This window comes from Rhipicephalus sanguineus, chromosome 3 (assembly GCF_013339695.2).
Source record: "Rhipicephalus sanguineus isolate Rsan-2018 chromosome 3, BIME_Rsan_1.4, whole genome shotgun sequence".
Classification (NCBI taxonomy): Eukaryota; Metazoa; Arthropoda; class Arachnida; order Ixodida; family Ixodidae; genus Rhipicephalus; species Rhipicephalus sanguineus.
Window position 1 is genome coordinate 200738647 of NC_051178.1, and position 13909 is coordinate 200752555.

The 13909-nt window shown below is 47.5% G+C and overlaps 1 protein-coding gene across 1 annotated transcript in view; it reads left to right on the top strand.

The window, feature by feature from the left end:
• Nucleotides 1-13023, top strand: part of LOC119386250 (uncharacterized) — a 152093-nt gene extending 139070 nt beyond the window's left edge. The window contains exons 2-3 of the mRNA XM_037653579.2: nt 10421-10684; nt 12789-13023. Of these exons, the coding sequence (XP_037509507.1) occupies nt 10494-10684; nt 12789-13023 (426 nt within the window). The 5' untranslated portion in view covers nt 10421-10493. The remainder of the gene's footprint in view (nt 1-10420; nt 10685-12788) is intronic.
• Nucleotides 13024-13909: the final 886 nt, after the last annotated feature.

Sequence of the window (13909 nt, forward strand, 5' to 3'; positions counted from 1 at the left end):
GGGTATCGAAGTGTTAGCTTCCGTAATGTTTACATTAGCTGGCTAATTAGTACCACAAGGCAAGTGTAATTGTGTCCCATCTTGTTTAATGGACCTCAGTGAGGCCTCGGCTTACTCTAATGTTTGTGGACGAAAAATTCATATCACAGATACATTTTCCACTGCACGCGCGTAAACAAGTGGGTCGTGAAACTTTATGCATCAGTGTGTAATGTATGCATATTTATGTATGTCAGAATTGCGTGCTCTATGTTGTATACATTCCACATGTACAATTGTACTATATTAGCCTATATCTTGGTCTGTTCAAAGTAATTCTTTTTTTGTCCGTCTTATTGGCTAAGCGAACAATTAAAAGTGTTCATACCGAAACTTGCAAAAAGTGTTCATGCCAGCGGGATGTTTTCTGTCCCACTTACAGCTTTATACCCAGAAAGTTTTTGTAATGAATTCAACTTTTGTTCTAAATTGCTTCTACATTTGTATATGTGCCCTCGTATAAATGTTGATGTGGTTGATATGTATAGTGGAAAATATGAAACGGTAGGGCACACCTCGAGCCTGTGCAAAAAAAAGTGTTTGCTGATTTTCTTGTACATTTTCTTGAGTTTGTAGTATTTTGTGAAGCAATGATACTTCGTCATTTGTCTATGGTATGGTATAGTAAACTTTATTGCGGTCCCGCAGGGCGTGTCTCAACACGCAGCGGGCCGCTCCCACGTAGGGACCGTATGTGAAAATAAAATATCGCGAGAATTAACATTGTGCCAATGGCTCCACCATTTCCTTGTTTCCGTAATGTCACTGACATCGTAACCTTAGAAAAGGCAGTACAACAACAGATGCATTACGCAATGCACGCGATTTTAATATGCATGCATGGATGCAGCTTAGTGCTTCAATGTGTACCCTTCACTTCTTCCATTAACACCCTTATGAAAGACATTAACACCCTTTTTCCGCGCACACCCTTCTCTTAGGGTGTATATAAAGAAAAAAGGGTGTTGTGCAATGAAAAAAGGGTGTTAATGTCATTAACACCCTTTTTACACCCTTAAGGGTGTAAAAATGTTAAGTGTGTACCTCTTCGAGGTTCTCTTGCCGCCGCTTCCGCTCTGCTTGGGCTTCGCGGGCTTGTATCTCGGGGTCCGCACGACGCTGACATCTTTCTGCGGGCTCGGGAGCTGTCACCGCAGGGCCTTGGCGGCGAGCCCGCACTGCTGCTGCCTTGCGAACCCTTTGCTTGTTTTTTTGTTTTGCCTTCTGTTCTGTGGCACGTACCCACTCTGGGGGATGGGCCAAGAATGCGTAGTTGAAAGTTAAAATCTTATTCTAAGCATGAAAAATGTTTAAAAAAGTAAGAGAAGAAATGGCAATAATAAGTAATACATCAAATTAAGACTTCAAAAATTATGCTATTGAGCTCGTATTCCAGAGAGCCATATTAACCTGATCGGAACAATTTTGATGAGATTAGATAGATATAGTATTTTTAGTATTTTTGAAGGCAAGATTAAAATGGTACACGTTTAGTGGTTTGCATGAAATTACACACGGCATCGAATGCATCCCTATGGCAGTATGCTACAGCTGGCTATGCTATATGTGGTTTCGCCTGCCTTATTATCATCATCAAGGCTCTCGAGAACAAGAGGAAGAAGACTTCTCTTTCGCGCGAGCGTTCGCATGCTACAGTTGGCTATGCTATATGTGGTTTTGCCTGCGTTAATATCATCATCAAGGCGCTCGAAGAACAAGAGGAAGAAGACTTTCGCGCGAGCTGCGCCTGTAGCGGTCACCTCTGGAACTAAGGTTACGCTTACGCCGCGCGACTTTGCCCCAGCTTAAGAACCTGGCAAGCCAGCTCCTAAAACTGTGAAAGTACTTGCCGCCGAAACCCGCAATAGTGGAGCACCTTTGCTAATAGAACTGGAATTAACACTCTATTTTGCTCTCGTGTTACTCATCGGGCCCTATGTGGGCATTATGTAGGGCTATGATGCTCTGGCCGTCACATTTGCAGTTTCCTTTGTGGTTTCTGGCCTTCTCCGTTTAATTAAGTGGTTTCATTACGTCATGCCACTATGACACTATGACGTCAGCACGCAAAATTCTGAGAGTGGATTTATAATCACATATTGAGCGGCAGAGCACAAGACCTGGAGTATATGAAAAGCCATGGCTTGGAAGCACAGATAACTTATGAGTTTGGCTCAGATGGCGTAATGGAACAGTCCTTACGAAGAATCATACTTACTTCGTCAGGCTATTAGCCGATGCGTCGTAGTGGGCAAGGACCATTTTTTAAGGAGCAACTGAGGAAGGCAACGTTCAGAGATATGGGACCTCCGACTAAGAAGATTTGTGCGACTTCTCGAAGCCCTCGCCGCTCGCCGCAGAAGGGGACTGTGGCGCAAGGACAGGGAAACCGACGCGTTGACGCCGCCAAAACAGGAGGTCGTTCCTCGAGGTCGACTGTAAGCCGGCTTCGTCGAGCCGGCGTTGATGGTGGCAGCAATGTCGGCGCGCAGGAGTCGCGGTCGCGCCTGCTCTTCCTGGTCATTGGTCTGGCCATTTCTACCTTCTGCGTGCTGGTCGCGTTCTTCGTGGTGTACACGATGCGCAGCGTCGGAACCGTGGCCTCGGCTGGAGTCGCGAGGCAAAGCCACCCTGGCGGAGCTCTTGGCGCAGTCCGTGGCATAGTGGTCCAAGGCAAGCGCCCTCTGCCCGACGACTTCGCCGCCGCAGGGGTCGGTGCCGCCATACCAGAGAACACCAGGTGCGCGTGCCGCTTCAAGGAATAACTGGCACGTAACATAGGGCAGAAAACGAAACTATAGAGAACCACTAAGCTGGTTGAGACTTTAAAGAGCCACTATTTCAATGTGTTTTTTTTCGTATTTTGGCCACATTGTCTCAACGAAATTTCCCGATACTGGGTATGTTAACTCTGTGGCTGCATCAGAAGACAATGTACTTCCTTTTTACCGATTAGGAACTACGTAGGTCCTAGCAGACGCCGTCAAAATCTATGACGTCATGGTGAGTGGTGCGGAAACTTCAAAGTGGCGTCGCCTTCCGCATTTTCTTTTTGCGCATTTTCTCGATAACCAAGCGTCTTCTCGCAGCAAGCGTGGTGTTTTTGATATCATGAAATCATGAAATAGTAGTTTACTTATACAAGAAAAATCGTTTTTCTCTTTAGTGTCCCTTTGAATAAAGCTGACAGCTGGTAAGGATTCATTTCTTTTAAATGGCACCACAAGATATCACAAAAACAGAGAACGCCACAGGAACACAAGCGCCGACTCTCAACTGATGTTCATTCGCGTGAGGAAGACATATTTATGCCGACACTCGGTTACACGAGACAAAAATTAGCCATTTAAATACATAATTTGTTCTGATGCTGCGTGACAGAAGGAAAACTGAGGCATGGCCCGTTCACAATAAAGACGAATGATGTTTAATTAATGGGTAGCCCCAGACGACGTGTAGGACGAAGCGTTGGCCGGCATGTGTTCGCTTGCGCAGACAGTTTGTCCTTGCTTGTTTCCGTATCATCCGTTGTGGAGGTGGCACGGTCCTCCAAGCAGGATAGGTTTCGTAACACTCAACGACATTCTTAAGTAACTCGTATTGAAATGTCGAAAAAAAGCAAGGGAGACTTCCAACTGTGCTACTTCCTTGATGCCTGGGTTTCGCGGGATATCTACAAAAAGTGTCCATTGTGCAAGAAAGGCCAGACAGTGCAAACTCAATATGTCGTAAACGTCAGTTTAACGGCACCGAGTCGCATTGACGTGCGTACCGCGGGTGAGGCGACCAGTTGCCTTCCATTATACGCCGAGACGATGAAAATGTCCTTCGACCAGTTTTGAATAATTCACTCTCGAATGGATGTTTCCATTATAGAGGGGAATAACATTAAGCCATGGAATGGTGTGTTGAAGGGCGTTCGATCAATAGACTGTCCCCCGTAAAATGTAGGCAAGCAGGAATGCCAGAAGGTGAATTGGAACTCGGGACAAAAATTGGGAAGCACCCAAATAGTGCGCGACACCTTCATCTAAGTGAACTTATTAAGGCTAAAAGCTTAGATGCCTCATCAAACGCGAAAATTGACCGTCAGCGTCAACACAAGTGACGAAAAAAAATCACGCTATGACGTCACCATATGAGGTCATAATGACGTCACAGATCGTCAAAATTTGTGGCGTCATCCTGAGGTCACGATGACATCACATAACGTGACATCGCATGATGACGCCATCACACGACCTCGCTTGCTCAAAGGTGGGCGAACCCGGAGGCAGCGCAAAACCACGTAAGGTGCTGAAAGCTTTCTGAGGGAGGTGGGGGGAGGGGGGATTAGTTCATCGACTGATAAGAAAATGATGATGGCTTTCGCCTTCGAGTCGTCTTAAGCGAATGCATAAGGGACTGAGTTTTAGGCGTGGTCTTTGCCGAATGCGTAAGATCTGTCGTTGAGTGACTCAGGCACACGGAGGACCGCGCTTGACACAGATTTTGTATTGAGTTTCTTGTACCATTCCACACGATGCTACGTCAAGCTGCCAGACATCTCTGAACTGTCCTTCTCAAGATTCGGGTTTGTGTCGTATAAACCACCGTATTCTTGGTAATATGAAGTGGCTCGACGCAGGTTCGTGTGCGTGTACCACGAGGAGAACAGACGTCCGGGCTACAGTCCCGACACGTTTCCGTACGCCTACTGCCACGTAGTGGCCTACTGCTGCCTGTCCGTGAACACGGCGCCCGAAGACACGCAGGCGTTGCAGAGCATTGCTCGGTTAGCCAGCTCCCACAAACCGATCGCAATCATCGTCAGAGGTACGAATTCTCGGTATGCGTTGACGCTTACATCTGCTCATGATGACATAATAGAATGTAACATTGTCATCTGTATAAAGCGTGAGACAGACGGCACGATTTTCCATGCGATGCGACGGCCGACGCGGCGGTGCGGCAGCCGGAGTGGTGACCTTTCATAGTATCGGACAGCCACCATTCTGGCTGCCGCAACGCCGCGTCGGACGTCGCATCGGAAGGAAAATCGTACCGTCTGTCTCGGCCTTAATACGGAACACCTGGGCGCGCGGCAAATAGCGTCATCGGTCACAAATTGCGCAGTGCCGCGTAAAGAGGCGAATGTATGAGTGAACGGATGTTCCTTCTGCTTGTACTACCACCGTACCAAAAGCTTTTATTAAGGCGGCAGCATTAGATGCCTCATCAAAAGCGGAAATTGACCGCGTTTCGCGTCGGCGTCTCCCGTCTTCGGCGTCAACACGAGCGATACAAAAAATCGCCACGTGCTGACGTCCACGTGCTGACGCCACGTGCTGACGTGCTGACGTGTGAAGTCGTATGGTGCTGACGTCACCATACGACTTCGTCATGACGGCACAGATCGCCAAAATTTATGACGTCACCATGACGTCATCGTGGCTTCACGTGACGTCCCATGATGACATCATCACATGACATCGTAGCTTGGTCAAAGCTCCGATCACGGAGGCAGTGCAAAATCAAGTTAGGTGCCTCCGATCCTGGAGGCAGTGGAGAACCACGTTAGGTGCAGGAAGCTTTCGGAGGGTGGCGGGGCAGGATCAATACATCGACTGAGAAGAAAAAGAGGATGGCTTTCGCCTTCGAGTCGTCTTAGGTGAGTGCATAAGGGACCCTGTGAGTTTCATATTTTATATATTAATCCTTATTGTTGAACCCCCAGTACCAAGAACCATATTATCAAAATCTGTAAAGAGGCCCAAGTGGTCGAAATTATCCTGCAGCCCCCCACAACGGCGTGCCGCGCAATAATATCGCGTGGTTCTTGCCACGTAAAACCCCATAATTAGCGGGGTTTTATGTGGCAATTAGAACCCCACAAGCCGCGCAATATGTGGACGATGGGACACATTGTGGCACGCTCGCGAGCTCCGTTTCATAGAAATGACGATGCTACATTCGATTGCTGTACTGATTCTCAATGATGTTCGCACTGTTGACCTGCGGGCTGCTGACAGCAGTACGATTCTTTGGCAATTTTGAAGGCTGCTTTTTTGTAGAATTCAGACTCAAGAAATGGTATATTACTTTCCCTACGGTTGCTGCTGAATACTTCTGGTGGGGTACCTTGAACGGTAGGTCAACGCGCCTCTCTCGAAACCATTACTGCCTCGTCGAAATAGAGCAGCTGTAAGATGCGTTATCGCTGCTAGGTTTAATTCTTATGCACAACCCAAGGTGATGCACGTAAGACACATACGGTACGAAGAGATAAGGCCGGTGTTCATGTCTGCAATGTATTAGAAAAGAGCGCTGACAGACTCATTAGCATTATCGATTACACCTTGGCATCGGTAAGCTGATGATGTCAGCACCACTGCGTGAATTGAGTTGAAACTTTTCATAAAAATATTGATTATATATTAACTTCTTCGGCTTGTGCAGCTCACAAATTTGCACGCGTTGGCTGGAATTTTGTTTGTGTGGCATATAAATTCTGTTGTTCCCTGTGAAATACAGCACTTGTTAGTCGGTATCTTCTCCGTGTGTATCCCCTCTTCCTCGTGTCTGTGCCTTGGGCGGTCATTCTTTAAGGCGAAAACCTTACATGCTTCATGAAACGCGAAAATTGATCGTCGGCGTCGACCGTCGTCCCGCGGCGTCAGCGTCAACACGAGTGATGCAAAAATCATTATCACGTGATGACGTCTCCATATGACGTCATCATGACGCCACAGTTGGACTAGTTGTATTTGGCAGGCCACGCAATGGCATATATCCTCTAGAGCTTTTCAATTGTCATTGTCATGCATGTTCTGGCGCAGTGGGCGTCGGCCAGACCGACACTGACCTGACGGCGCTGTTCGGCGCGTGGCGCGCGAGCCAGTTTGCGGCGCGGCTGCTGGACGTGCGGCGACGCACGTCGTTCTGCTGCGTCTACCTGCACTGGCGCAGGCCGTCGGCCATCTACCGGGAGCGCGTCACACGCCTAGCAGCCGACCTGCGCGCCGCACTGCGGGACTACGGTGTTCGCCTCGGCTTCGTCGTGGACTCTGCCACGGTCGAGGCACTCAACGTGCGCACGTGGGTAATCAGATTAGTTTGGGGATATGATGTTATTAACCCATAAAGCAACAACCGTAGTGTTGACACTGCGGACACAAGAAGGGACGAACGCTGATCCCGTAACACCTTTCATGTGGCAGTCGTGTTGACGCTGCTTGTTAAATTAACTAGTACTGGTACAAGTTCTCCTAAGCCACAAGGCCTTCGTTTCGTGAAGACGTGCTGCCATTTCATAGGTATACGCTGGTGTTTTAGCTATTTGTAATGGTTACATATTGTAGTGAGGTCGGTCGTAGTCGGGGATTGCAGCGTTCCCTTGCGCTGAATAATGGCGGTGACAACGTTTGCCTTCGATGAGAGTTACGTATATAAACTAAGCTTCTATTTAATTTAAATCCCTGGATGCTTCGAAGCTGGTGTTTGTCTAGAGACTCCCACTAAGTGGGTAGCTCTTAACATTGCCCGACTCTATTTCCACACATGGAGAACGGGCCTTAAACTTAATTGAAAGCGTTTAGGTAATGGACACTGATGAGGATCCACGATGCATATCTACTGCACAGTTTATCTGTATTTTTATGTGCTCCAGCCCAAAGGTCTATGGAAGTTCTGGCCAATCAGACTGCCGTCGTTTGAACCATGTGGCTTGTTAACGTCAACGCAGCCACTGCAGTTGGAGCGCTCTGGCTGACGCCTCGAGTACGTTGAGCGTGCCTATAATGTCGAATACGTATGCGGTTTGTGGTGCTCCTTAGTAAATGAATGCGCGGTACTGCATGCGAGAAACAAACAAACCCACAGGCGTACATTAATCAGTTTACTTAGTAAACGTAGTGAGCAAGTGGTCTGTCTCGACTGCCTAAGTACTCGGCTCGGCTACATACACAACGAGCCACCGTATTAGCGGATTTGCATAATGCGCGGAAATTCCCAGCGAGGCAGCTCGGGATGAATGAGCTGGAACGCCTGGGAACGCAGCATCAATTAGGCAACTCTGTCCACGAACATTTATTTCACTCGGCAACGTTCTCCTAGCACATATGAAGCCACCGTTTGATGTCTGCCCACTTCATTCCCGTGGTCTATCTGGGCTGTGTCTAAGCGGCACTTCTTAGGCTAATCTTGTTTTCGCTTGCAGTCCTCGTCAATCTTCATTATTTTTTATTTCCGAAGTAGCTCTCCTCTGTTCTTATTGATGCGTGGGGAAGATATCTTATTGCTTGGTCCGCAGAAAGCAATGGCCGTGGTATACTGACCACATACCACTGCACAAGCGACATCCTCTTTACAGGAATTTGGATATGCTGAATTCGAGTCCCTCGTTATTGGGATTGATCACTTAGAGACCGCAAGGTCTTCCTGGAAACTTGCAATTTTGAACTTCTTCTGCCCATGTAGCGAGACTTTCGTAAACTCTTCATGAGATACTGGTTTGTGAGCGTTGCAACATCGAATCAGTGGCAGGCGATCAGCGCAAAGAGTGCTCATTACACGAGCAATGCTAACATCAATGTCGGCTGAGGCGCCCTTATTAGCAGTGAAACGTATAGGGCGAAAAGATTTTGAATGAATGCAACATCTTGTACACTAATTTTCATCTCACTGTTGAGACCATCAACACCAAGTACTATAGGTTGTGAGGTTTGCCAACGCGCACACAGTTTACACAGAGACGGTCTGGCTTGACATACAGTGGGCGTTCTCTTGGTTAAGTGTACCAGCATAGAGTGCAACGAAGAATCTGCGCTTTGCGGGGTCTCGGTTGAAATTATACATCTCAACCGCAGACATCTCATATACATCTCAACCGGTACTGCAGCATCCTCCACACAGTCCCGATTTCGCTCCAGTTGTCTGGTCTAGAGCACTAGAAAAGTTCTTCGAACGTTTTCAACAACGATGGTAGCGTCAAGCAACCTCTCCGCTGGCTGCGGCGCAAGAACGAGTCTTTTTGTGGTTGGTATCCATGTGCGCGGTCACAAATAGTCAATAAGTGCATCAGGGTAAACATCTCAATAATGAAACCAACCAATTCAATGCGTCTAACATGTTTCGTATTCCTGAAAAAATACGAAAAACCTTGGTTTCACTTGAGCACCTGTCGGTAAGTCCGTTTTTTCCTAAATTGGTAGACACAATTTGAAAATTTCCCCATGTTTTCCTTGACTATTGGCTTTGTATGGCGGTTAATAACGAAAAAAAATTAAGGTCATGCACTCCTCTGATTTTTCTTGTTAATTATTGCCGCCAACACAGATAGCTTCGGACAGGTGAGATTGCCTGTGACGTCATCGTGGTTTTTACAAGCGGAGCTGTTAAGCTTTACGTTATGTCGTTTCGCGTCGACAGAAGATGAACCGGCAGGCGCCGTCTTCGTCCTCTTTCTTCATCTTCTGCTTCGCTGCCAGAACACGTGCGCCGATTTCTCCGGCGTGGGATGCAATAACTTTGATGGGAGAGAGAACGAGTACAGAGAGAGAGGGAAAGAAAGAGATATTAAGAAAGAGAAAGAGAGAAATTCTTGGCGAAAAAGAATCCTTGACGAGACGGGATTCGAACCCGCGTACCCAGGATCCGAAGGCGAGCATCGTAACCACTCGGCTATCCAGGCACGCAGCAGAGCATAACATAGGCTTGTAAAGTATAGTATAGCAAGGCGGTGGAAAAGGGCAGTGAGGGTGAGGAGGAGGAAGAGGAGGAGGAGAGAAAGTAAAGTATAACAGAGAAAGGTGGAGAAAGACATAAATAGCGAGAAAGAAACTGAAGAAAAACAAAGAGCATCAAAGGAGAGAGAAATATTTAGACAGAGAAAGGAACAGAAAGAGGAAGTGGAGGAGAGAGAGAAAGAAAAAGAGGAAAGAGAAAGAAAAATAGAAAGAGCGAGAAGAAATATATATATATATATATATATATATATATATAGAGAGAGAGAGAGAGAGAGAGAGAATAGAAATAAACAGAGACAAATGTGACATAGAAAAAAGTAGAAGAGAGAAAAAGAAAGAAGGACACGAATAAAGAAAGAGAAAAACAAAGAGAAACAAGGAAGGCCGGCCAGCTCCGCACTTCCTTCAGGCTTGGCACCCCTAGTGCGAAGCTGCCTTAATTTCTTTTGTTTTAACTTTCAGTACATTTGTAAATTTTAGTTGGGAACAGAGATTTTCTCGTATTATAGATGACATTTCTTTCTCTTCTGCATGCACTGACTGGTTGCAATGGTATTAACACACGTCAGTTTAATTCAGTAATTGTGTACTGTCACTCTTATTTTTTTCATTGTGCCTAAGTGAGGTACAATGACGAGCTTACGTCGACTGCGCAGCCTGCTGGCCACCTTGGGGCATGACTCGCTGCTGGTTACTCCGGCCCCGTACCCGACATCCTCGTCAGCCGCCATGTACCATTCGTACCACAACTACGAGGCTCTCCGGTGGCACAGCCGTCTGGCCGAGCTGGCCGGCAACGAGAGCGTCCGCGCATGCCACACCATCAGCCTGGCCGGCGTGGCGATGACTGCAGCCAACGCTACGCTAGTGCCCTACGATCGCATCTGCTCAGCGCACTTCCTCAGGACGCCCGCGACGAGGTGAGCTTGTCCTGAGCGTCAAACGGTCTGTTAACCTAATGAAACCAACATACAATGAAGTAAGGAACGTATAGGGAACATTACTTGCATGTTTCAACTGTAGTACAGCATCAAAAGAAAGTCTTCCACACTCGCTGTCGTGGCTGCGAGCGGCGCTGGCTAACGTTACAGGATTACATGAACTCAAATACCCAGTAAAGTGGATGGGAAAACGACCGCCGCTGTAGCTCAATTTATAGAGCGTCGGACGCGTTATCCGAAGGTTGTAGGTTTGGTCGCTATACCTGCGGCAAGTTCATTTTTCGTCCGCTTTAACTCATTTCCACTTATGTCATCATGACTGTACTACGGCTAAAACATGTCCCCCATACATTCCTTAGTTTCAGTGTTTCATGAGGTTGTGTCTAACAAAAGAAACGAGTCCTCAATCAATCCTCCCTCTTTGTTCCGTTCTTTGTGCTCGGAAAAAGCAATCCGGCTAACGGGCACGGCTAACGCCCAAGTTTTCCAATAACTGATGCTCTCTCGATCGGGAGCTTGTCGGCGATCAGGCGTTTCTGATGTGGTAGTCTGATCTTTTATCGAGGTTAGTTGTCGTTTCAGGCTGCCACATTTCATTTTGCCTGGATATGAACGCATGACCGTCGTTTTTGCCTTTAACTCGAGTGTTGCGCTGCTAAGCGCGTGCACGAGAGTCCATTTCCCAGCATGGAAGAAAGAAGCAGGAGGGAGCATTGCGCGATGTCAAGAAAGAAAGAAAGAAAGAAAGAAAGAAAGAAAGAAAGAAAGAAAGAAAGAAAGAAAGAAAGAAAGAAAGAAAGAAAGAAAGAAAGAAAGAAAGAAAGAAAGGAAGAAAGAAAGAAAGAAAGAAAGAAAAAGAAGTACGTCAGGCACGCAGACGGAAAACTTCGCCTACCCCCCTTTTCCCAATAGGGCAATCGCACCTGAAATTTTTATCAAATGCCAGTAGATATAGCGCATATGACACTTATGACACTTTGCCGGTGCGCCTGCTTCAAGCCACGCAATGGGCTCGCTGGGCGTGCTGACACGAAGGAGGCAGTAGCGTCTCGCTCGTGAGTAGCGGAGAGCACGAGCCGACAGACGTCTCGCATTTTGTTTCCCTCGATGGGATGCGACAGCGTTTGCATACGCCGCTTATTCACCTACCATCTCCTGGGGCATTACTAGTGCGATTCGCGTTCTTGTGTGTTATTAGCTCGTTTACTCACCTGATTTACGACGCGCGCACATCTTGGCAAGGGAATGTAATGCGCAGAAATCGCTAGCCTGGTCTACCACGCCATTACCAAGATGAGTTTTGTAAATGACTATTAATCGATACTTTGCTCTGCCAACTTGCAAAAGAATGGTAGTGGACTTATGAGACCTTCATGCAACAGACTGCAACCGACCTTTTCTCTCATTCGTGAAGTACAATTTGCACCACCAGAAAAGATCGAGAGAGCTGAGGAACGCGATGAAAAGAAACGACTCGGAATAGTGGACGCTTCGTAGTCTGTAAACAAATATATCAACTCATTGTGCATATCACGAAGTAGAACATGTCACGTGTCCTGCTTTAGTGCACCGTGTCTGAACGAAAGAAAATTAGGCGTGGCTTTGCTATCGCAAACACTAAATGGCCAGCGGAGCCGAGGCGAAGTCTCGGCAATGTTGTGCAAAGCTATAGGCGAAGAAGAGCTTGGTTTAGCAAAGCAGGAGCAAAGCTAAGCAAGGTTCCTCCTCTCCCTCGCCTCACTCATTCCTTGCCGTGACACTCCATTGCTTTACTATACTTTATCTTCACCTTTTCTCTCACCCTTACTATACTAGGCTTATGCTATGCTTTCCCTCTCGCTGTACACTTGCCCCCTCTCCCGACTTGGCTATTGCCTTGGTATGCTATGCTAAGTCTCCTAACTCTCTTCGCTTAGCCCTCGTCCAGCTGCGCCGAGTTTTCGCGTACGAGAGGAACGGTTGAACGTCGACCTTAAACAGGTCCGCTGTTAAGAAAAAAAAGGCTTCCTTCGCATAGATGCTCATCAAGGTTGTGTTTCTGCGTAACCTTTTTATTCTCACGTCCAACGCTGCTGTCGTGTAGCAAGGACGGCTGGTCATCGGTGGGCCGCCTGTGGGGCTCCGGCACCCTCGTGTCCTTCCTGTCCGTGGGCCGGGCGCGGTCCTTCGTTGCCGCCGTGCACGAGGAGGCTGGCTCGAACTGCCTCGGCTTCTGGGACCCCGAGCACGACGACTTCGCCGCTCGCTGCGGAGGACCCCAATACCCGCTCATCGGGGCTGTCGTGGGACGACTCGAGGATGAGCGGAGACGTGATTAAAAAAGAAGTTATCGATCACGTGCTATACTCATAGGCTCTCCTTTTATTACTGACGATACCCCACACGAGATAGAAGGTTATACACAGCAAGCGACAGTCGAACCCACATATATCGAACTCGCTAAAAAACGGGAGTTAGTTCGGTATATCGTATAATTCGATGTAAAACATTTAAATAATTTTCTGTACTTTCGATGCGAATTTCGGTGCGCAAGTTGGCTTCACGGAGCTGCTTCATGATAATGCAAGGAAGGATGTAAAAATGGGTTTGTTGGTAGTGGCACATGGCGAAACTTGTAGCGCACAAAAAGACACGGACGACGAAAGTGACGACGCGCATCGTCCTGTCGTCACTTTCTTCGAGTCTTTTCACTGTGTGCGCTACAAGTTTCGCCATAAATGCAAGGAAGGTGGCTTGGGGCAACACATGTTTTTTTTTTTAGTTCTTATTATTTTCACGCGTGTTCTGTTTTCACGCATTCGTGTTTCACCCGCAAAGACTGTAAGCAACGCTCGGCGCAGGCCGCGCAGCAGTGTTTGAGAAGCTTCGCGATAACTTGAGATCATTCTGTTAAAGTTGCGCATAGGACGCGAATAGTCTAGAGCTAACACCAGCGATAACACTGGAATGTTCGATGGGACATGTATAAAAGCCGACGCGCTGTACCGCTTCTGATATTATCGACGGCCGACGCTCTGTTCGCCGCTATCAGTGCAATTTCGGCCAAATAAAGAGTTTCTTTTTGGACACGCCGACTGCTTCCTTCGTCAGCGTCACGACCCCGTGACATTATTATTATATTTTTTTTTCGGGGGGGGGGGGGGGGATGTACATGGGCGGGTTGTAGGCGAGAAAATGCGGTATCGATAAGATTACGGCCTTCCT